The sequence below is a fragment of the Microtus oregoni genome, unplaced genomic scaffold (genome assembly GCF_018167655.1).
Source record: "Microtus oregoni isolate MIOR12 unplaced genomic scaffold, Mior012 000045F_ref0000178, whole genome shotgun sequence".
Lineage (NCBI taxonomy): Eukaryota > Metazoa > Chordata > Mammalia > Rodentia > Cricetidae > Microtus > Microtus oregoni.
The window spans coordinates 139,801-163,562 of NW_024543219.1; the positions used below are offsets into that span (position 1 = coordinate 139,801).

A 23,762-nucleotide genomic window follows, 5' to 3' on the forward strand; every position below is an offset into this window, starting at 1 on the left:
TCTCAGAGCCAGGGGAAAGAAGTGAATTTTTTAAGATGTACTTATGTACATAGCGTTCTGCCTGTATGCATATCTGCAGACCAGAAAAGGGAACCAGATCTCATTACAGATGGTTGTGAGGCACCATGGGGTTGCTGGGAACTGAACTCAGGACCTTTGGAAGAGCAGCCAGTGCTCTTAACCACTGAGCCATCTTTCCAGTCAGAAAAGTGAACTCTTTTAATGCTTTTTTAATAAAGTGTTTATCTAATGCTTCTTCCAATCCTCACTCTAAGGGTAGCACACAGCACACAGGAAACAGCAAAGTAAAACACAGTGCTTCCTATGGCACTGAGAGCGAACACCTGAACACACAGTGTTCCTGGGTTCCTGGGCACTGTTCATTTGGGTTCAATCTTCATTTTTTTTCAATCTTGCTTTTTTTTTTAATTTCTGATTTCTGTGACACGTCAAGGTCAGTCAGTCCCATGCTTGTACCTAAACAATGTCTTCAAGCCCATATGGCCTAACACAGGATTACATGTATAAGTAAACTTTTTCTCATACAAGTCCACAAAGGCTCCATTGGTACAGTGAGGTCGAAGAGAAAGCATGAGAGTGGAAAATAGGATCTGGGAGGTGGCTCTGAGAACTGGAGTCCAGATTGCAGAACCCATTAAATGACAGGTAGATGTGGCCACCCACCTGTGACACCAGCCTTGGAATGCAGAGGTGGAATGCCCAGGGCAAGCTGGCTAGTAAGACTAGTCCTACCAGTGAGCTCTGGGTTTGGCTGAGAGAGAGACTGTGCCTCAAAAAATACAGTGGCAGAGCAATCAAGGAAGATTCCTGGCATAAAAACCTTGAGCCTCTACAAGCGTGCGCACACACACACACACACACACACACACAGAGAGAGAGAGAGAGAGAGAGAGAGAGAGAGAGAGAGAGAGAGAAACATTATTTTTTTGTGTGTGTGTGCTTCTTGGCTTTATAGACTCCTATTGGAAGATTCTGTGCATAGAGGGCATTCTCCAGAGTGATAAGTACTTTATCCCTTGTTAGGACCAAAAACTTTAAATGGACCCTAATATAAAATTATAGATACATGTAATTAAAATTTTCTCACATTCAAGAGCATACCTATGCTTATTAAGACTAATCCTTGAATCTGGGTTTGTTTTCTTTCTTTCTCTTTTTCAAATTGACACAAGATAACGTTATCTGAGAAGAAAGAATCAGACCTGAGACAATCATTTCATAAGATGAATCATTTCATCTTTCTGGCCTGGGGCAGAAAGATGGTAAGAGTCAGAGATCAGAGGGAGTTTAATATGAGACTAAAATAAAAAAATGAGTTTGAGAGAGAGCAAGGAGGGGTATATGTGACTGTTCATAGGGAGGGAAGGGAAGGGAGAAATGATGTCAAAAGAGAAAAAATATTGGCTCGTAGGCAAGCCTGAAGGGCATTTTAAATTAGTGACTGATGAGGGAGGGCCCAGGCCATTGTGGGTGTTGCCAGCCCCTTACTTCTGGTACTGGGTTGCATAAGATAGAAATCTGAGCAACTCATGGAAAGCCAACCAATAAGCAATGTTCCTTCATGGCTTCTGCACCAGCTCCTGCCTCCACTTTCCTGCCTGACTTTCTTCATGATAGATCATGATGGGGACATGTAAGCTGAAATAAACCTTTTCCTCCACGAGTTACTTTTGGTCATGGTGTTTCATCACAGCATTAGAAACCAAGACAGAAATTGGTATCAGAAAGTAGATGGTTTTGTGATGGACCAGACCATGTGTTTCGGGAAGATCATGGAAAGACTCTGGAACTTAGAACTAGAAAAGTCATTGAGTGTTCAGGGCTTAACGAGCTGTTGTGGGAACTCAAGACCATGCTGAGAGCAGTGCAGATGACGGAGGCCTGGCTTGCGAAGTTGCGGAGGGAGTTTGAAAGTCCCTTAAAGACTTTATCAGGCTGATCATGTAACTGTGGATTAAGAACCACTAAAATGAAAACTTTGCTTTGTTGGGACAGTTGACGCTGGTCATCTGGGACTGAAGAATCAACTGTAATTAAGATGAGACCAGCATCACTGAGGCAAAGTCTTCAGGAGGAAGAAGAGCCTTGGCCCGCTCCAGATCACAGCTCTGTGTGTGCCAACACTGAGGAAACATTTCCTAGAAGATTTTGTTTCAATTACGCCTGTCTATCTTTGTCTTTCTCTCAAATCAAGGTCAGCACACAGAAGCTGTGATCCAGAGGGGGCCAGGCTGTACCTGGACTGGCAGCTGAACTTGGCAATGTGTAAGTCTCCCAGGTCTCTTCTCCAAGGAATGTTCTCAGGGAGAACAGCCAAGGTTTGGTACTAGGAGAGGTCATTGATGAAGGTGCAGCTTTGATTGCAGTAGAAGTCCCAGTATTAAAGGGGTCATAAGAGAGAAGTTGAGGTTTGGCACCATGTGTCAGGATCAGGGTCCCTGAGGAAGAGTCCAGCAGAGGTTACTGATAAAGGTACAGCCCAATTGCAGCAGAGACCAAAGAATTTTGCAGATGCCAGTTTCATGAGACAGTCACCAAGGACAGCAGCATATGTGGAGTGGAGCCAGGCTGAGCCTAGAAAGCAAGTCACATGTGCTGTGGATGGCAGAGCCAGAGAAGATGGTTGCAAGGACAGTGGTTTTGTAACCTAACGAACACAACAGAATTCAGGCTCTAACTCCCATAGCATCCTGTGTAATGGACACTATGGTGATTTGAGTAAGAATGGCTCCCACAGGCTCATCTATTTGGTCATCAGAGGGTGGCAGTACCTGAAAGGGATGAGGAAATGTGGCCTTGCTGGGTAGGTGTGGCCTTGTTGGAGGAAGTGTGTCTCTGGGGGTGTGCTTTGGGGTTTCAAATGCCCAAGCCAGACGCAGTAGCTTTCTCTTCCTGCTGCCTGTGGATGCTGATGTAGAACTCTCAACTACTTTTGAAGCATCATGTCTGCCTGCATGCCGCCAACTTCCTGCCATAACGATAATGGCCTAAACCTCTGAAAATGTTTTCCTTTAGAATAGTGGCTATGGTCATGGTGTCTCTTCACAGCAATAGAACCTAAGACAGAAGTCATTGACTATGACACACACTGATTTCTGAAGGCTGCCAGGCTCTTGTGATAGGGCAGAGCCATGCTGGCTGAGCCCTCCCTCAATTAACCCATCAGCCAGCTGTCTTGGGGGAACAGCAAATGAAGGCAGAATGCCTCACGTATGGTTTTCAGCATATCTGTTTTGTGGTCCCTGATTCAAAATAACAGTGGGTCTAGACTGGCTTCAGCCACCCACAAATGGTTTAAATTTCACTATCTACATTCTTATAGCTTAGAACACAATGGACTTTGCATCAAGTACAAGCCAACAATTTAGATGGTGTGAGCACTGTGTTGAAAAGCACACTGTTGACAGAGTAAAGCACAAGTTCATTTCTGGCTTCTTAGAGGCTATGGCACACGGTATACTCTTTTCTCTTGGTCTGTTGGCTAGCAGTCTGCAAGGACAAAGGGGCAGAGGAGCAACAGAAAGCTTTGTAAGAACTGTGAACACAGGTAGAAATAGACTTCCAGGAGATAGCTTCAGTGAGACAGTTCAACTTTTCCAGAGTGAGGGAAGATATAAAGGATCAGGACAGAGACTGGGATATCAACTAATCTACATTAAACAGCCTGTTCCTATCAAGGCTCCCAGTACAAGTCTGATTACCATATGGGCAGCAGAGGGACTGTGTCAAGGGTCACACTAGCGATAAGTCAGGCATCCAGGCCTAGAGACATTCTCCAGATAAGGTCAGGTAGAGTGCTGGAGTCCTCCATGTTGCTAAGCTTGGAGAGAGCTATCAGGCCATGGAAGACTGTAACCTCTAATTAGCAGGGCCTTCCAACAATGGTTTTGTATTCAGAGGAGGTAGGAAAGGGCTTTCCTGAATTCTGTCCCACTATTCACTATTTACACTCATAATCTTAAATAAAAGTTAACGAATTTGGCTTTAGAAAGTATGCAGATTAGTTTTATCATGTTGCTAGGTAAATCATCCCAGGCTTTGGTCTGACTGAGACAGCCAAGCTGGAATGCCCTCACCACATCCCCAGACCTAACACAGGGGACACCTACAATGTGATCAGAAGATCTGTGTGATAGCTAATCTAGGTTGTCAACTTGATTTACATTTGGAAGCAACTGAAACCCAAGCAGCTGGGTGCACTCGTGGGAGATTTTTCCTGGATTATTTGAGGTGCAAGACCCACCCTAAAACTAGGCCACACTTTCTGGTGGTCACCTATATAAAAGGACACAGAAGGAAGCTTGTACTTTGTCTGCTTACCCATTCATTTCTTTGCTGGTGTTAAAATCGGGATTCCAACGTGTACTGAAGACTGGCAGCTCTCTAGGACCTCCTGGGGTCCAGCATCAGATTGGGACTGCTAAAATATCCCGTCTCGGGGACTGAATAACTACTGTATCACTGGCTTTTCCATCAGGAGAGAGCCATTGTTGGACTACGTAGATCACACCCTGTAACCCACTCTGATAAATCCCTAATATATAAGTATATATTACTTCATTCTATCAGTTCTTGGAGAACCCTAATAAAGTTTTTTTTTAAATAAATGAAGTATAACCTTAAGTCATATTAAGATAAATGGGCAACAAGTTTAGAAATCAAAGAGCTGAGAAATTCTGTCTGTAGAATGTGCCTTAGTTTCTCAGCCTTTCCAGCCTTTAGGTGGACCATTAGATTCTAGACTTTGCCCAGTTGCCAAGCAATGTCAAGCAGTGAATCTCCTCACATACACACTACTGGTTCTGATACACGATATCTAAAATCTTCCATTACTGCTATTTTCTACCAGAACTACGGATGTATCGTGGGGTTGTGTAAGATTTAAGAGCACAGTTTACAAGCTGCGTTGATGGAATAAATGTTACCCATCACCAAGTCAACTAAACATTTTCCTGGAATACTTCTTGGGCTCAACATCTCTGCTCTCCTCTCTGCTGTACTGATTGTAGTGCACAGGCAGTGCACAGGCTTGCCTGTTTCAGCCAGGACATCCATCCTTGCTGGGTGCCCTGCCTCATCCCCAGTGAAGGCATTGCGATCTTAACCAAGCACCTGCTTCAGGCATTCAGTATCCATTATCATAAAAAAAAGAAAGAAAAAGAAAAAAGGCAAATGGGTTTTTAAAAGCTTAAGACAGTAAAATATACACATTTATTCAGGGCAAAAATTCTTTATTCTCAATTTCAAACTCTAAAATTATCTGGCAGAGGGGGCAAGGAGAATACTTTTCAAATACACTTGCTGCTGCTAAGTTAGTGTTGAAACCTGATCTCAATTCTGCAAGGCTATTTATGAAGATTTCATAGTTAAGCTAGGGTAGATATTCACAGGCTCACTGCAGAAGATTGCAGGGTGTTGTCAAACCCCATGAAGATGTTTCATTAAAAGCAGACACGATCTCACAGACCTAGAGAGATGGCTCAGCAGTTAAGAGACATGGCTGCTCTTCTGGAGGACACCAGTTCAATTCCCAGCACCCACATGGTGGCTCCATACCACATTTTTTTTTAACTCCAGTTCCAACGGATCTGATCCTTCTAGCCTCCATATGTGGTGCACAACATGTATGCAAGTAAAATACCCATGCACATAAATAGTAAAATAAAATAAAAATAAATCTAAAAATTAAACAAACAATCTAACATGCTCTCAGATTAACTCACTGAAGAAAAGATGAAATGCAACTGGACCCGATACTTCATGTAACGGGTTGTGAATCTGAGTTGTTTGGTTTGTTTTCAACTAGATCAACTATCCTAAAGGCCAGACAGAGTTTTCTGTATAGTTTTAGTGATGATAATTCTAAGTGCTGAATCTAAGCATCAAACAGCATACATTTGATAAGGAAAGCAACATTGGGTAGCATCACAATAGAATGTTTAACCCTCTATCACTTACCTTCAGAAGTCTGGTGCCTGAGGGACAAACCATTTCCCTAAGTTAGATGTGAACCAGCCCCAAACACAGTGCTGTCCAGAGACAGGGAATGTCAAGACATGCTAGGTATGGTGCAGTTACATTCAAACCCACCTCAACAGATGAATCAACTAATTCTGTTCCCTACAGAGGTGAAGGGAGCTCTTAACTAAATCAGTGAACACCTAATAAGGCTACATATAATATGTACTTCCTGTGAGTAAACCACAAGGAACCCTAACATCTCAGCATGAAACATTCAGGACAATAAACACATACCAATGTATACTAAAACTCAAAATGTAGGAAACACTAAGCCTGATTTCCATCAAACTATTTCTCAAGAAATCACCTGAAGCTGCAGAGATTCTCAGCAGTCAAGAGCACTGAGTGCTCTATCAGAAGAGCCAGGTTCAGTTCCCAGCACCCACATGGTGACTCACCATTATTTTTAAATCCTGTCCCAGAGGATCTGATGCCCTCTTCTGAACTCTGAGGGTGCTGCATGCAGGTGGTACACAGAAATATGCAAAACACCCATATACATAAAATAAAAATAAAATCTCAAAACAAAAATTTAGAAAATAACAAAGCAAAATGATTTACTATATACATTTTTCTTTAATAAAATTATGGCATTTAATATTAACAGCAGAAAATATTCATGATTCACATCCAGAAGCAATTAACATTCCTTATTACAAATGAAGTTAAAAAAAATTGAACATGTTCTGTATGTAAGCCCTTAATTGCATAAAATATATTTAGCATCATTTACAGCCAGTGCACTTATATAAGCTATTATTTCCTTTCTTTGACATTATGCAAAAGAATATGTTAAATATGTATGTTAGGACTTTTGAACATCATGAAAATTAAATGTCAATTCCCAGTCATTCATGGGGGACAGTACACACTGATAATTCCCTTTGTAAACTACTGCATATCACCTTAAAGATTATTTCAGCAATTTTAATGTACTTAAAGTAAAAATTTTAAAATTCCCACTAAGTGCCATATTGAAAAAGGTTTTTTCACTGCAGCACCTTTAGACAACAAAAGATTGCATCCTGTTCAGTCACACTATACAAATTATGACATTTTTGGGAAATATGTACACAAAACATAATGCCAATGTTCTTTTGATAAATGTCATGTTGGTAAGCAGTTTTAGAAACAATATCTTATAGTAGGAACCAGCACTCTGAGATTTCCATAAGTTATCTCCATGAATCAGGAAACCTGCAAACACAAGGTATAAAAAAATTAAAATAAAGATGTAAAGTGCACCCAGCGCACTCCAGTGACCATCTTCATACTCTTTGTCAAGTAATAGTCAGGATTAAATACTGTACCATTTCTAAATGTACAACTCAAGATGTGAAACAGCAAGAAATTCACAATCAGACCCAGCTGATAAGAAATAATGCATCTAGAAGTGTCCACTTAGAAAGTGATAAGCCTCAGAGACCTAATTCCCCTCATATGTCCAAATCAGTATGTCCAGTGTTTCCTTACCTACTTCAAAACGTGTTTAAAGACATAAAATTAACTTCCTCCTAACCAGAGAGTAGACTCTTATCTAACAAACTGCTAAGCTTTGGTTATATAAAGTGCAGTTCAGTAATGTGCCACCCAACTGCTCAAACCTAGGACCTCTGCAGGTCACCACCACCTTCAAAGCCAGCTTTCAACTCTGCTAAGCTTTCTGTGAGGAGTCATACAGCTTCCAAATGTTTCCAGAACACTCTCGTGTGCTTCTCAATTACCAGACACTGGCAATGAAGCTGAATGAAGTACAGAAATTCGTAGTTGTGCTATAACACATTCAAGATCTGGCTCTGATTTTTTCTTTAAATACTTTCATGCCTTTTGTTGTATAAAATTTTCAAGTTTTATGATGATACATGCTGTACATTCCATCACTCTCATGGCAACCTCAGACGTGAACCTGTCGTTAGGGATCTGTGGGAAAGGAAGCAAATCAGGATATCTAGTTTTTAAGCTGTCTACACCATAAGCTTCCAATGTGTGCACATCGTTTGTCAGTCCTTCCAGCTGTTCGCTGTACTCCTCTATCTTCTGTGCAAGTGCCGTTGGCTTTACATCTTTATCGGATTTCCCCCTGACGGCATAGTCGGCTGCAATCAAAGCTAACTTGGTGGAGAGGTAGCACTTGAAACACACCCATTCATTGGCATTCTTGTGAAGGTCATTCCTGGCAGCTGAGAAGTTAGCTCTGGCTTGTCTTAGCCATCTCCGGGCTTCCACTGGATTGCCCACAGACTTGAAGGTGGGAGGGACAAAGAACCTTTGAGAGTATGTCTGTCCAGCAGAAGGAGGGCATTTTTCTTTACTTTGCTGTTGCCTTTCAGATTTATGACTTGTGGCTTCTTGATTCCATGAAGTATAAAATCTTTGAAATGAGTACTTGTCTGACTGAAAGCGGGATGCAGAGGTTGAAAATGTTCTTCTTGAAGCTCTGTCTGCATTTTGATCTAGAAAAGCCTGTTTTTCTAATCTGTTGATTTCATTCTGCAGATGTTTGAAAACTTCATTAGCAATGTCATGATTCTCTGGGTTTTTGTCAGGGTGCCACTTCAAATACAACCGTCTAATGATCTTTTTTCGTTCTGATTCTGGAAGCTTCCAAGCTTGCTCTACCACTGATGTCACTTCTTTTAAGATTTCTGGCAAAGTATTCACCTTGAGCTTTTTTGGGGACTGGTGTTTGGAGGAGGGAGACTTGTGGCTCTCTCTTCCAGGAAAAAGAGGAGGAATGCTTCTGAGACCGGGAGTCAGGAACTCTGTGGGGCTTGTTGGTGTGGTGGGAGCACTGTCTCTGCTTTGAGAGCTTTCGTCAGGCCTCGAGAACTTGTACAGATCAAGAGAGCTGACTATCTTATACTCACTGTAGCCAATATCAATCTGATAGATCTTTCCTAGGAAGCTAGTATTGTCAGCATCTTCTCTTTCAACTTCTTGCACAATAATTGCATATGTGTATGTTGGCTGGTATGACCCATAGATATCACCACCTTCTGCATCCACAAGATATCCCACATATTCTCCAGGATAAAAAACATTCATTGGATCCATAAGCAGTGTATAATGGATCTCGGCAGGTATTGGTGTGCCAGGCATAGGAAGTTCCAGTTTTGATGGCTCAGAAGAGTCATATTTTACCCCTAAACTGTCAAGTTTCTCACTGATCCTGTAAATGTCGTTGCATCCCAGCATAGCAATTAAATACGACGTGTCAGAAATCAAGTTGTCAGTTGCTGATTTAAGTGTCATTGCTAAGGCTAGCAGAAAGTTAATGTCTTTACTGTCTGAATGCTGGATGTAGAGCAAGATGACTGCATTGCCAAATCGCTTCAGAAAAGCAAAAGTTTCACTCCTGCTATGGGGAATAGGATTAAAACCTTTAACCCTTAATGTTGTCTGAAGCTTTTCAAAACAGGACACTTTCAGCCCTTCTCTTAGAGCTTTGCAAAGTCTGATGGCTTTTTCTTCATTGGCCAGGAAAGCATTATCATTTTCATGCTTCATGATTCTGATGAGTCCTGTGATGAACTGCTCTGAAGACAAGAGAAGTTGCAGTCTTCCCTGAAGAGAACACAATGCTCCAAACTGGCACACTTTGGGAGTCTCTTCATCGAGCTGCTCTTCAAGTATACTGCTCAGCAGACGAGGTCGAAGTTTTTGAGGAAAAAGCATGATCAGTTTAGTGTGGAATCCGTGGTCTTTCCCTAAGTAGCACTGGCTAAGATCAACTAGCATTTGCACACCAATATTGCCTTGGATTCTACTTTTATAGTGTGGTGCATCGTCAAACACCAAGATACTTGACTTCACCAACCTACCATCCTGGCTCGGAAGGTAGAGTGCGAGGTCCCGGGCATTCTCCAGATCATTTCTCACCTTGACTGAATCATTTTGTAGACTCTTGAACAGACCAGAAACCACTCTCTTAACTGTGCGCATCTCATTAGGATCTAACTGCTTTCCTTCAGAGTTTTTGAATATGCGGCTCAATACTTCAACATATTGCTTAGTTGAAATAATATCTTCAGTGCCTAAATGTTTGAACAGCTGGTGAAATGTGCCAAGCTCTAAAGGCAGTTTGTACAAATAGGGCTTAAAATCAGCTTCATATTCCAGGTTTATCACTACTTCCTCAGGCTTCAGAAGTTTCCAGCCATCTTCGACCATCACAAAAGCAACACCACGAAGCTGAAAACGGAACTCCCGTTTTTCTGCACTGAGAAATTCATATATGCTCCTCAAGACCTTTGCTCTAGTTTTTACCATTTCCTCATCCAAAGTTGTTATGTTGCATATGTTTCTGCAATTATTAATGACCTTATCAAGAGGGGGGTCCAAGTTAACATTAAGCATATTTAAAACTTGTTCAAGCTGTTCCTGTGGACCAAGGTCACTGCCTTCTTGTTCTCTGATGCTCAAGGGTGTGGCTTTCTCTGGAAGAATAGGGCAGGAGGTCCACAGCAGCTGGAGCACATCACACTGCTTGAACTTTGGGTTCACCTGTGCTCCATTGAACTTTATGAGAGGGAGCATCCCATTTACCTCCTGGTACTGAGGGTGAAACCGAATGTATTCAGCAGGGGCCCGTTCAGGACACAAGAATGGTATTAAGGACAGTTCCTTCAGAAAATTTCCAGATAACAAATCCACTCGTTCTTGGAATATGTGATGGAGAAGGATGTCAACTGTACTTTGCAGTGTTTCTTTAGACCAGTTTTCTGTATTTGCCCTCACACTGATTTCCTTGGCAAACTGTAACAGCTGCTGCTGGGAAAGTGCGTACTTTAGTCCAACATTTCTCAAGAACTCCACCCAGGATGTCATAAATGCAACTTGATTTTTAGGTTTTATTACTTGTTCCAGTTTTTTAAAGAACTCTTTAGGAATAAACAATTTTTCAGGAAGCATAACTTCAAAAACTCTCACAGTTCTATCATAGAAATGTTTTGCTTGTTTGAGTCGATTGTTGGCATCATGGATAATCAATAAACTTTCCAGCTTTTCAAAAAGTTGTTCTTTAATCTCTGACAGCTCCTCAATGCTTGACAATCTATTCTTCAGATAGATCAAGTGCTCTAATTTTGCATCATAAGAGAGATTTTCAATTTTTGGTAGAAGGTGTTTCAAATACACCTCCAGATCATCTACCGGCACACAGCCCAGAACCTCGTACAGTTCTTTTAAATGTACCTTTTCTTCAAGAAAAGCAGATGATGATGACTGTGTCCATTTTTCCACTTCAGCTGAAGGGATACTTTTGGTAAGCACATAGCATGTTCCAAATTTTGCAATGCTCATATAGCGGCCACTGATGGATTTGTAGCATGGGAGGGACTTTAAAATTTTTATATCATCTTGGGACATCAAGTGACTCAAATTACAGTTGAAATACATCAAAAGTGCTTCAAAGTCATTTTCCACTAGTTTTTCAGTTCTAAATGTTGAAGTTTGAACCATATAATGTACAGCCTTCAGGATGCTTGTGGGGCTATCGATGTTTGCTGTGTGACATGACAACACAGGAACTAATGCACTGTCTTTAGAGCAGATTTTGTTCAAAGCAAGCTGAATACAGCCAGCTTTCATGAGAGCGTGAAAAACCTTATCACTCTGAGCGTTTGGGAAAACGGCAATGTGCATGAGGCTCAGGGGGATCAGCACATCTCCCTCGGGAACTACAAGCTGATTGGATGACACAGTGAACTTTGTTCCTGGAAGCAATGCCCAGTCTTTGAGGATGTCAACAATGACATCAAATGCTGGCTTTGGTTCTTCCTGATCTTCTGTCACACTTACAGATTCACTGATAAAATGCCAAGCATTCTTAAGCCAAGATTCACTGGCAAAATTGTCTTTCCATTTTGCACAGTTTTTGGTCTTATATTCACGAGGCAATACAGAAGAGAGTAAGTCAGCAAAGCTGGAAATATCAAACACTTTTGCAACTTTGCAGTTCAACAAAACGCTACTGTATTTCAAGTATAAGGTATTCATAAACAAGTCTTTACGTGATGGAATTAATTCGTGGTATGTTGTTAGGAACTTGGGTCTTTTACTATCAAAAACTTGCAAAACACTGTCCAATGTGATGAGCAGGGGCAGTCCCTCAACTTCAAACTCATTTTCTTCAGCATCTTTAAAACAGTAATCAACTAGCAGTTTTAAACTATGAAAGAGCTTTAGATTTGTTTGCTGGAGACGACAAGGCAGCTTCCCGATATGGCAACTGGTATCAGCAGAAGAGAAAGTCATTAAGAAGGACCTGACATCAGCAGGAGTCACATAGCTAACAGGAATATCTGCGTCTATGAGGCAGTGGTAAAGATTAGCAGTTTCGTCACAGTTATAAACCAAGTTGAAACCGATTTCTAAAAGCAGGTGCTTTAGTCTGTAGACATTCTCTGCAACTGTTTTTCGAGTTGTGATGTTATAATCTGCATTTTTAAGGTGTTGTAATTCGTCCTGTAGCAAGTTATCAAAAAATGGTCTAGTTTTATTCAAAGTAGACATATTGATCCAAGTAATTATGACTGCAGAGTGCAAATCAGAGCCATCAATATTTGGAGCACGAACAACAGGTAAAAGGCGTTTCATGTCTTCATGGATGCAACTGTAAAGTGCTTTTACTAAGCAATATAAATCTGGCTGCAGATCAAGCCTGTTAACTGGAAAGAAGGACAGAAACTTCTTCAATGTGTCCTTTACAACATGAATGGGTGTGTTCTGTAAAACTGACAATGTTGGGTCAGAACCAGGGAAATACCGTTTTTTTAACTGGATTAGTAATTCAACATATGCAGGCGCTATTAATGCTGTCATTAAACTATTATTCCAGTCACTTCGGACACCAACCCCATTATCATCACGCCACAAGTTTCTTCTGGCTGAATCTAGAGCAAAGTGGCCATTCACATGAAATGGCAGACCTGTCTCCAAAGAGAGAGGCAGAAAGCAGAAGGCCCTGTGGGGCTTTTTATAGTTGTGTGTAACGCAGGCAGCTACTCCACCACGTGGGAAGAGAGTGATATCTTGGTTCTTATGAGCCGATATAACACTCTTAGACACTTTGTCCATACTTGAGAACCCTGATCTATTACAGATCAGCCATGTGGTCAGATTGCCCTCAGAGTCCTCAGTATCCATTGTGTAGGTTATCTGTTGAACCGGAATGTCCTTGAGCTGCCTCTTTTTAGTAACACTATCAATTACAGATGCATGGAATTGCTTCCTTTTCAATCGGTCTCCATCAGTGATCTTGCCTTTTACTGAATAGAGCACATTCAAACCTCCTGTGGCTTTATCTATTTCACAAATAGATATTTTTTCCATGTGATTGAGAAACATCAGAAGTTCTGCCCCATCAGAGCGCAGTTTGTCTAAAAGATTCTGGACCATTCTGTCTGAGGATGGAACTGAGGATATTTCTGAAACTTGTGCCATTTCTGCATTACGCAGAGGAAATCTAAACATTGTACAATTGTCCAGTTTAAAGTGGTTTCCCAAGTAAAGATCCAGAACATCTGAGAACTGGGTTCTAAAGTCTGCATCCAAATCTCTGAACATGCGTCCAGGACTAACTGATGTGGCTCCTGGTGCATATCTGGCATGGGGATCAAAAATACACAGGATATCATTGCCAGAAATAAAAGAAGGGCAGTCTGTAATGTGATACACAGAATTGAATCCAATTCCATATTGTCCCGTTTTGCAAGGATTTCCTTCTTTGGTGCCTTTCCCAAGATTCTGAATTCCTCTAACATCATCTTCTGTAAATGGCTGGTTGTTGTACACACACAGTGCTGGCCCTTGCAGTGGGGCCCACTTATCATCAAATATTCGGTCAACAGGATGCTGCCTGGGATCAAAGACAAAGCAGATTTCTGTGGCCTTTGCATCATCAGCATTTTGAAGAAGCTCTTTCAGCATTTCCTTTTCTGAAGGATAGGCATTGAGTATGCTCTTAATTCTGCTGGTCAGTTTTTCTTTCTGCCCAAACTCTGTACCTGGAGCTGTGAAACAGATGTTGGATGCATATCTTTCTAAGGCTTTGTGTCTCTTTGGTATTGCTCCTAGTTTTACAGCTACTTCCCGGGGTATGTCAGCATGGCAATACTTAACAGTAGAATCCTTTACTTTTATCCAGGGACAGTCATTATAGCATAATGACTTAGCAGGGAGAAGCAGAAGATTAGTATCTGGCAGTAATATTTTGCCATAATTTTTCTCACAGAATTCTTGTCTCTTTTCTCTAATGAGACTCCAGATTCCTTCACTGATTATTCGTCGGCAAAGCTGAAAATTCTCTTCTGTAATTTGTTTTTTTCCTCTTTCTTGATCAATAGTCTCTAAAACTAGGGCAAAATCTTCAACTGTAAATGACTGTCGCACACCCACACTTTCAAAAAGTTCACGGAAATTATTTTTATACTTGTTAGGTAACTGATAGAGATATGGTGCTGCTTCAAAATTCAAATGGAAAGAAACTTTTTCTGACTCAACGTATACATTCTCAACCAGAATGAAATGAAATGGTTTTAGCTTTTCAATAATTGCTGCCTTGGCCATTTCATTCTGCATCATTGCTTCATGGAGGTACTTGTAGCAAGCATTGGTGATGTTCTCCTGATACAATGTAATGCCATCATCAACTGACTTTGCAACTTGCTTCAACTGATTTATTACCAGATCAACTGTTGGCTTCTTTAGTAAACCCAGAAACTCTTTAACAGCCAACGACACTGAACCACACCCTCTAAAAGAATGGGAATTTTCATTGAGAATTGGTTGCAAAAGACAGACTATATCTTGATATTCAGCTGTATAAAGGTTAGTTGCTGCAAACATGGTTTCAGGCTTAAAACTGTTCCCTTTCCATTCTAAAGAAAAACCTGCTGGCTTTGTTAGAAATGGAAGGAAGGGAATTGTTTGGTATCTTGCAGCAAAATCCTTTGCTCTAGGATCTCTTATTTTTAGCTTCTCATCAATAAGGCTTAGTAAAATACTACTCCTTAGACAGGCAGCAGCATGGTCACTTTTATTAATCTCAGCTACTGACTCTGCACGCTCTAGCATGTCATCCCACAAAATGTCATCTTTTGCCATGCCTAACTGAACTAGCTTAATCAAAATAATAGGATTGAGGTAATCTTGTGTAGAGCCATAAGGGAACCTCCCATCCTTAGTATCAAATAACTTTGCAACTCGTCCTTCAGGGTGGATCAGTCTTGATGGCAAAACCAGAGGATGGCCCTCCAAGGAGCAAGGAACACATGGGGTAACACGAAGAATTCCTGAGAATTCATCAAGTTTCTCATTTAGGACAAAATTCATTAAAGGATCTCTCAATTCTGCTTCAATTTCCTGAATATTAGGGAAAAAGACTTCTGTAAAAAACTGTTTCTCTGAAAATGTATTTTCAAGCAGTATTTGTTTACAGCCAGCCTCTTCAAATCCTGCCTTTACTGAAGAAGGGAGCTCAACAGCACAGAGGTTTTTGGAGCCTGTTTTCTTGAGGTACTTCAGAAATATCTTGAAGGCTGCTGAACCAACATCTTTCCTTTGAAGTATAGAGTCATCTAGAAACCTCACATTCTTCATGGAAACCCAAGTAGAACCATCAGAGAAGACTCTGGTCAACTCCTTCCCCTTCCCATGAGCTATATCTTCATAAAATCCTTGACAAATCACAGAGAAGTCATCATGAACTAGATCAGGATCAGGCCACACAGCATAGTAAGTATAATCAATTAACTCACCACCAGTGGCTAGGTCCCGTAAGACACCGAGTGCTTGTAAGTAAGCTTTCACAATGACATGCCTCATGAATGTGGTATTCCATCGCCCTTTTGTATCCGTCTTCCAGATTTCTTTCCTATTTGAAGTAACAGCAAAGCACCCATTGATGTGAATTGGCAACCCTGTTTTTATTCGTAGAGGTAAATAGCAAAACACCTCTCCTATGTGTGGTTTCACAGACCACTTCTGCTCCTGGGTTTCATGCAAAAGAACACCTACTGCCCCACAAGGAACCAGCCCTAGTCTTTTTCCACTTTCATTCAAGGAGAACTTCAGAGCCTCTCCTGTATCCATGCAGGTGCATATAAGCCATGTAGTGCAATCTACCGTCTTTTGTGGCAACTCATCTGATGGCTTTTTTGATTGGCCAGATTTAGCCATTTCAAAGAGAGTAGCTGGGTCATCATCTGGACCTCTAAACAGTGGTGACTGTAAGTCAGCAATCCTCCTAAACACATGGTGGAATTCTTCAACTGTGATCTGAAGAATGCAAGATGATTTTGGCACATCAGTGGGAAGTTTTTTGTTGCTGCTGCTACAAGTCTTCATGAGTTTAGCAGCTTCTTTTAAAACACTCAAAGCTGGTGCACTCAATGCTTTGGAGGAACAGGCTTTTTTCTTAATTATTATTGTGTCTTGCGCTAGGCTAGGGTTTGTTTCTTCTATCTTCAAGTATTTCAGGTACATTGAGTTTACACTCTGGGTGAAAATGATAAGTCTGTGCCCGCAAAGGCTAAATTCATCCACTAGGGAGTAAATATCTGCAGTGTTATAACAGGTACTGCTAACTTCACTCACTTTTGCTTCCTGTTGTGTTCTAAAGGACAGCCGGAAAAGAGTTCCATTGTAGCTGTAAGGGGCCTCTACAGCCAAAGGTAACTGACAGCCAAATACATCTATAAATGGTTTGAACTGATTTGGAAATTTCCTAAGTCTTTTCTGCTGTTTACTCCAATTAATTTTGATTCCAGGATTAGATCTATCTTTTATGTGTTTACTGATATGATTTATGTTTGGATCAAACATAATCATAAATTCTCGGCTCATAATGATGGGGATGTCAGTGATGTGGTACACTGAATTAAATCCAAGACCAAATTTTCCAACTTTGTCAACTTCTCCCCTTTTTAAAGATTCTCCTAATCTGGTTATGTTTATAAAATCTGAATCTGAGAATTCAGAATTGTTGAAAGACCACAAAGCAGGTCCATGGCAAGCTGCCATCCCTGGGTCTAGGAGATTCTCTCTGATGTCCATATTTCTTCTCATATCAACCAGGAAACTACATTCTGTAGCATTTGCATCATCGGCATTTTGAAGCAGCTCTTTAAAAATATCTGACACAGAAGGGTATTCTTCCAAAATATTTTTAATCCTTACAGTAAGAGGCTCTCTTTGTCCTGACTGCTCAAACCCCATGTTTTCAGGGTTGATCAGTCTTGTACTAAGGCAGGGAACTTTTAGCCACTCCGCAGTTTTCATGGGTATGTCTTCATGTACCAAAATGATTGGTTCCACTGAATCTTCAAGTAAGTCATTGAGGTCATCAACTTTGATGTCACAATAACAGCATTCATGAATTGGCTTCATGACGAGTTTGGAAGGATTTTTGCTATGATAGATGGGAACTGGTGTATTAGGGCTTGCTGGAATCTGGTTGCTATACAGCCATCGCATAATATTCAACATAAGATGAAGGTTTTGTTTACTTTCTTGTTCACTCAACTCTTGGTCACTTGCTAGATAAACCTTCTGAATGACCATGGAAATATGATCTGATGTCAACTCTTCTATTGAGCCACAGGCCTTAAACAGCTGGTGGAATTTTGCCATGGTTTTAGGCACATTATATAAATACGGCTGAAGATCCAGATCATGGATTGGTTTTATCACAGCCTGAACAAGAGGGCAAAAGTTTTTGCCAGTCCAAACCCATGGAAATTTCAAGGCTTTAAAAGAATCCTTCCCTTCATTCAGATGATCATGCATGAACCCATAAATTTCAAGCAAAATATGTTGGAACTGATAGTAATCTTCATCACTGAAAGTTTTTGATGTATACCAGTCAACAACAATTTTAAAGTGTTTTAAGACAGCACTGATGCTAGGCTTTGTGAAGATGCCTAGAGCCTTCTCCAAGTTTACATGGACACTTTCAACAAGAGGAAGTGAGGAGCCCACTAGAACTGCATGTGCTGCATCACACATATCTGGAGGTGCACAAAGATTACAGAGGTCCCCTTTCCAGACTAAGGAACCTGGATAATTTGGAGGCCTTTCCTTGTAGGCTGGAACCCATTTTATTTTCTTCAGTGTCATCTTCCCTTCAGAAGACTGTAAGAGTGTATGGTTTTTATTCAAGACTAGTAAGAGGGTTTTGGCTTTCTTTAGGAGCACATCCTGATTCTGACAAGAACTGACCTGTAATGCTTCAATTTTTTTTGCCACTTGCACAACATCTTTCTCTTTCAGGCTGGCTTCATTTTTTAAGCCAATCTGTCTCAAAGAGTGAAGGATATCTGGTGAGGTAAAAATTGCAGGTGGGAAACAGGCTTCTTCTTCATTACAAAAGAGATCCTTTAGTACTTCTATATCAGGATCAAAGAGTTCACTGGCTGCTACCATACGCTCCTGTGGCATATGAATAAATTTTAGTGGCATCAACCAATCAAGCACATTCGGATTCTCATTTTTAAGAGAGGATAGATTCTCAAGGATCCACAGCATAAGATGTGTTACTTCTTCCTGGGTATAAAATGCATTTTCAATATCTTTTAAAACAAACTTTAAACAGCTTGTAGTTTTTAACTTTTCAATTTTCAACATGTTTGCCAAACGAATGGTAGCTTCATCACTACTATCTATGACAGAAAGAGACAGTCGCAGATCTGCTGGAAGTTTGGCAGTATGATCCAAAACTTTACATCCTTTTAATTTAGTGTAAGACGAAATCCCTTGATCAGATGAGTGATTAATTCTTTTGAATATTGTCAATTCTTGAATTATTCTTTTCTCTTTTTCACTGGTATCAGTCAAGCTGGCCAAAAACTTTCTTAGAGCATCTTTGTGGGTTGGAAGTAATGATGCTACTTGGTTACATAACTTCTGCAGTGGTATCTTCTCCATTATCTGCAAAATGGCACTCGGTAGTGGCGAATGGATGTATTTTTTAACAAGAGGATGCTGAATAGAGGTATCTAACCTTTTTAGGACAATACCCCCAAGTTTCTGTACAATATCTGCTAAGAATTCTGGAAGCTGAGCTCCAGTTTCGTCATCTAAAATGACTACTGATGGGATCCTGAGTCTAATGAGTTCCACACACGTCTGATCTTCATCCAGTGTAGTTCTGGGGATAAGTGGCATCTCATCAAATAAAGTCAAATCCTCTGCAAAATGTATGTAGAGATTCTTCCAAACCATTTTAAGCCATGAAATGGACGGGTGGTGCTTGTCTTCACTAAATGGATACCACTGAACCACCAACTCTCTGCCAGGCCAGAATGTATTCATTACTTCCTTAACAAGACGTGCAAATCGTTCTGGATTTAGAAGCTGCAGCTGAGTACACGGTCTTCCTGTAAACCACACACAGAAATGTTACGCACAACTCTAAGCTCTTCTAGTCTCACGTTTAAGAAGGTACTAAGAAGTTGTTTGAAGAAAATGCAAAAATTCAGTATAACTAAAGTAGTTTTAAAATGATAGTCTATACAGAAAATAATGCTTATAATGACTTCTAAAAGAAGCCATTTTCTACACAAAGGCTTATTTTATTTAAAAAAATCATCAAATACATATTCAAAGGTATATAGTGTTCTGCAAATGGAATCAACATGAAAAGCAATGTGTAATGCTTAGTTGTCCACAAGTAAAAGTCCCAAACAAAATGCAAATAAAATTTACTTATTTTTTTCATTTAATGTATAAACATTGATAAGCAGGCCCAATACAAATACAAGTACTTTTGGCACCTCACCTGCATGATTGTATAGGAAGAGAAGGGCTCAAATTCAGAGCACAGGGGCTGCAGTTTCCTTTTTAGCAGCTAACACTTTCTAAAATGCAAGTAGCAGTGGCCCTTATGGAATTTCCTATTAGCCACTCTAATCAGATATGCAATTGGGTGTCAGCTAATGTCTCAGAGATTTAAACTTGTTCACCTGGAAAAGCAATGGGGGGGATGAGGCTCTTCACAGACTGTTCTCTACGAGCACAGCTACAGTTTGGCCAAGGTTGATTTTATTAAAGTGTGCTCTGTAGAACCAGGGATTTTGTAGAAAAGTTTCAGGGCAAACAAACTAAACATGTGGGGTGTTGCTGCCAGGGCAGGTATTTCTTCCCGCCAAAACAACTCTATTTCTGGATGATTGCAAACTAGGAGAGTAATAGAATTTCGCCTCCTTCGGGGAACAGTTGCTTATCTTAACAGATTGCCTAAAATTAACATTTTTAAAGTATATTTCGTATGTCACAGTATTTTTGATATTTAACATCAGTAACAACAAAATAGAAAACTACATACCTGTAGGTATGTATTTGCTCTTATAGAGAAATAAAAGAAATCTCAAAATCAATTCCATGGAAACTAACATTTATCTTTCCCCTATGTGCAAATGACTTCTAGACCCTTATGAGCAATTTTGGGAAATGGTGTAACAAGAGGTATACCTCAGGCTCTTGGGACTTTTGTATATAGCTTTTTTTTTTTTTTGATAAGATCATATGTGAGGTGCTTCCGAGGCCTTCTAATGGAGGGCATGGAGACTCCTGTGTGAATATTTATACTTCAGTGTTAAAAGCTAAATGTCTTCAGTATAAAGCAGCTAGAAATCAGGACTTCAGTTTAAAGATATTGTAGTCATCTCATTCCCACCCTTCCCTCTCCCTATCCTAGTACTTTTGAATCAAGGCAGGACATGTTTGTTTCAAAGGTTTACTCTCTACTCCAAAATCCCCACCATGCCACTTTCAAACCACTGCCACAGAAGTCCCAGCAAAGACACACTTTGGAAACATCAAGAGACTGATAATACCCAGATTCAGAACATTTTCAGTTTCTACGTCATGTGACAGAAGAATTCAAGTAATTTTTTTAAAAATTAAAGTGTCAGCAATACAACCAATGTAGTTTCCTTGGGTTACGGAGCAAATTAAAATTATAAAATTAATTCTATAATAATGTTTCTTAAAGTGATTACTGAACAGAATTAGCTATAACTGAATATCTAAGTCATAAGTAAAGCAAAAACATAATTTTGAAGATATAAAAATGTTGAAAATTAAAATTCAGAATACCCAGAAAGCAAAATTTTAAAATATGTACCATGTATGTTTCATGTAAACTGCCATATCACATGCATTCAGTAGATAATCCTGCATAATATCCTGGCATAAAATTTGACAATTTACAAAACATACTTACTTACCTTTAGGAAAATTATTTGGTATGAATTACAAGTAAAATGTCAAGACACACACACCTCACATATAGCATGCAACTAACATATCAGTCATGCTCAACTGGAAAAACATTAGGAAGTAAAGGAGAGAGAAAATGTAAAAAGGCACAACTCTAAGTAGATTAAGTTAATTCAGGCAGAAGTCCCAAATTCTAGGCACTCTGTACTGAAGACAGTTAGCTTTTAACCCAGAAGTATAAATGTTCGCACAGTCGTCTCCATGCCCTCCCTTCTAAAGCACTGCTACTAGGATGAGCAAAACAATTTGTAAGCAATTTAATAAATGAGTTGTGGGCTTTGAGGCTTTCACAACTATCAGCAATGTCAAAACATATCTAACTATCCTTCTGGAAAAAATGTCCCTAGGGTCAGCAAACTATTACCAGGTACATTCAACTTTAACTTAAGAAGAATCCTTGTACATAGGCTTGGTTGGCCATAGATGAGTCCATCTCTTAGATACTGGAAACAATATTGATACAACCACTATCTGCTCAGAGACTGTACTATTTTTTTCCATTATTTACATGTCTACATTCCTTGCTAACTTAGAGAATAAATGCTCATGGTCAGAAAGAGGAACTATCAGTCACTGTAAAACTTGTCTTAACAATGATGTTTTCATTCCAAGTGCTTTAAGTAAGCTCCTTCAGAGGTGCATTCTACTAGACAAAGCTAACTAAGGCACTGTGTAGATGGCAGTTCCTTTTTTGCTTTCTGATACACAGTGGCAAAGGCAACTTTGATGGCTGGTAAATTCTAATAATTCACCACTGTATAGAAGATGCAAATCCTTGTAAAGACACAAACGGCAAACGTCCAATTAAATGATTACTGTATATCAGTCATATCTTTAAAAAAAAAAAAAAGACCAAGGTAGGGAGCTGGGGAAAGAAAAGGAAGAGGCAGTTCAGCACTCAAGTCTAGATGTGGTGCTATAGGCCCCTGGGCCTTTCAGAAGCATCTTATTCTAGTTCTAATGGCCCACTGCTTCCCAGAAAGTCTGCACTGCTACTCTGCCACTGACATCTTGCCTTGGCCTTTTGTTGTTGTTTTTCTTGTAATACTGGGCACTGACTACAAGGTCACATGCAAGCTAGGCAAAAACCCTACCGCTGATCTATATCCCAATTCTCTTTTTACTTTACTTTTCATAGATTCTCACTAATTTGCCCCAGGCTGGCCTTAAACTCACTTTGTAGTTCATCTTGGCCTTAAACTTACAATCTTCTTACCTTAGCCTCAGGAACAGCTGGTATTACACACATCTACTATCAGGCTTGGCTTGGACTTGAATAGGAGATACAGCACAGAGATTCAGTAACCAAATGCAATGAACCCCAGGGCAGGCAGTAACAGGGTAGCTACTTACATCAGGACTTTACTGCCTCTTTCACTATACTTTCCCAATATAAGGGCTATTGATAAAGTATTAGATACCTTTAATACAAATTTAATATTTACAAAAACTGTCACTCTAATAATGACTTAGTTTCTAAACTAATCATATATGTGTGTATATATATGTATGTGTGTGAATGTATGTATATATGTATATATATATATATATATATCCTGCTTCAAAGGATATATATGTAAAAACAATTCCTATTAATCAAATATTACATCCCTTAAATTTCCAAGTAAAACATGAACTTGGGAAAATATAAAAAATAAGGATATCTATTAAAGCAAAACAAAAAGAGTAGGAAAATAATAAAATGAGATGCCCAGCATTGTCAGGTCACCTGAGTGTCCTTAATGAAAGCAGACTGGCCATTTTAGTGCTCTGTAGCTAGACAGGGCTTCCTACTCCCACCAATCTCCACACTGGGCTACAATCCTAACAGTTCCCAGAATGCTCTCCTCCCTGCATTTCTCCTCTGAGCACTTGCGTGTATAACAGAAGTGCATTCATGCCACATTCTCCTATGTAAGCAGTGTAATGTATCTTTCATTTGAGACTATTTATGAAATGAAGATTTTCAAGTCATACAAATGTGTTTTCTATCAGTGTTTGCAAAACAAAGGCCTATATTAGTAGTTTCCTCTCTCCTTTAAAGTTATTTCCAGCAAAAAAAAAAAAAAGTTGACATAATTTCTAGCTATTTAGGTTAAAAACAAAACAACAACACAGGATTCAACAAACCAACAAATGACAATCAATCAAATGAACACAACATTCAGTCAGTGATCCTACCTGAGTATCCCCAGAGAAGCTGCTGTGCTAGAATATAATTAAATCCATTCTTAGAAAGGCCAGAACATTCAATATTTCACAAGCTCACTACAGAAATTACTTTTTAAGGCAACGGTGTCTATAGACTCTCCACACAGCATTATGCAAAAGAAGAGGCAAAAACAAAGCTCTAAACAGTGAATGCTTTACGATTAAAGATCTATTCAGATGCAAATTAACCTAAACTCTGTAAGAACTAAGACTTAGTTCAGAGCAGCAAA

At 39.8% G+C, this 23,762-nt stretch overlaps 1 protein-coding gene across 3 annotated transcripts in view; it reads right to left on the reverse strand.

The window, feature by feature from the left end:
• Window positions 1-23,762, reverse strand: part of Sacs (sacsin molecular chaperone) — a 139,765-nt gene that overhangs the window by 49,408 nt on the left and 66,595 nt on the right. For 2 of the 3 annotated variants that reach the window (XM_041634030.1, XM_041634031.1), the window contains 3 exons: window positions 23,503-23,529; window positions 15,801-19,418; window positions 5,206-7,239 (listed from right to left, as the gene is read on the reverse strand). The exons of the other annotated variant lie outside the window; for it this stretch is intronic. In XM_041634030.1, coding sequence (XP_041489964.1) covers window positions 7,076-7,239; window positions 15,801-19,418; window positions 23,503-23,529 — 3,809 coding nt within the window. In that variant the 3' untranslated portion in view covers window positions 5,206-7,075. Of the gene's footprint in view, window positions 1-5,205; window positions 7,240-15,800; window positions 19,419-23,502; window positions 23,530-23,762 lie in introns of those variants that run through there. 3 annotated transcript variants of the gene reach the window in all.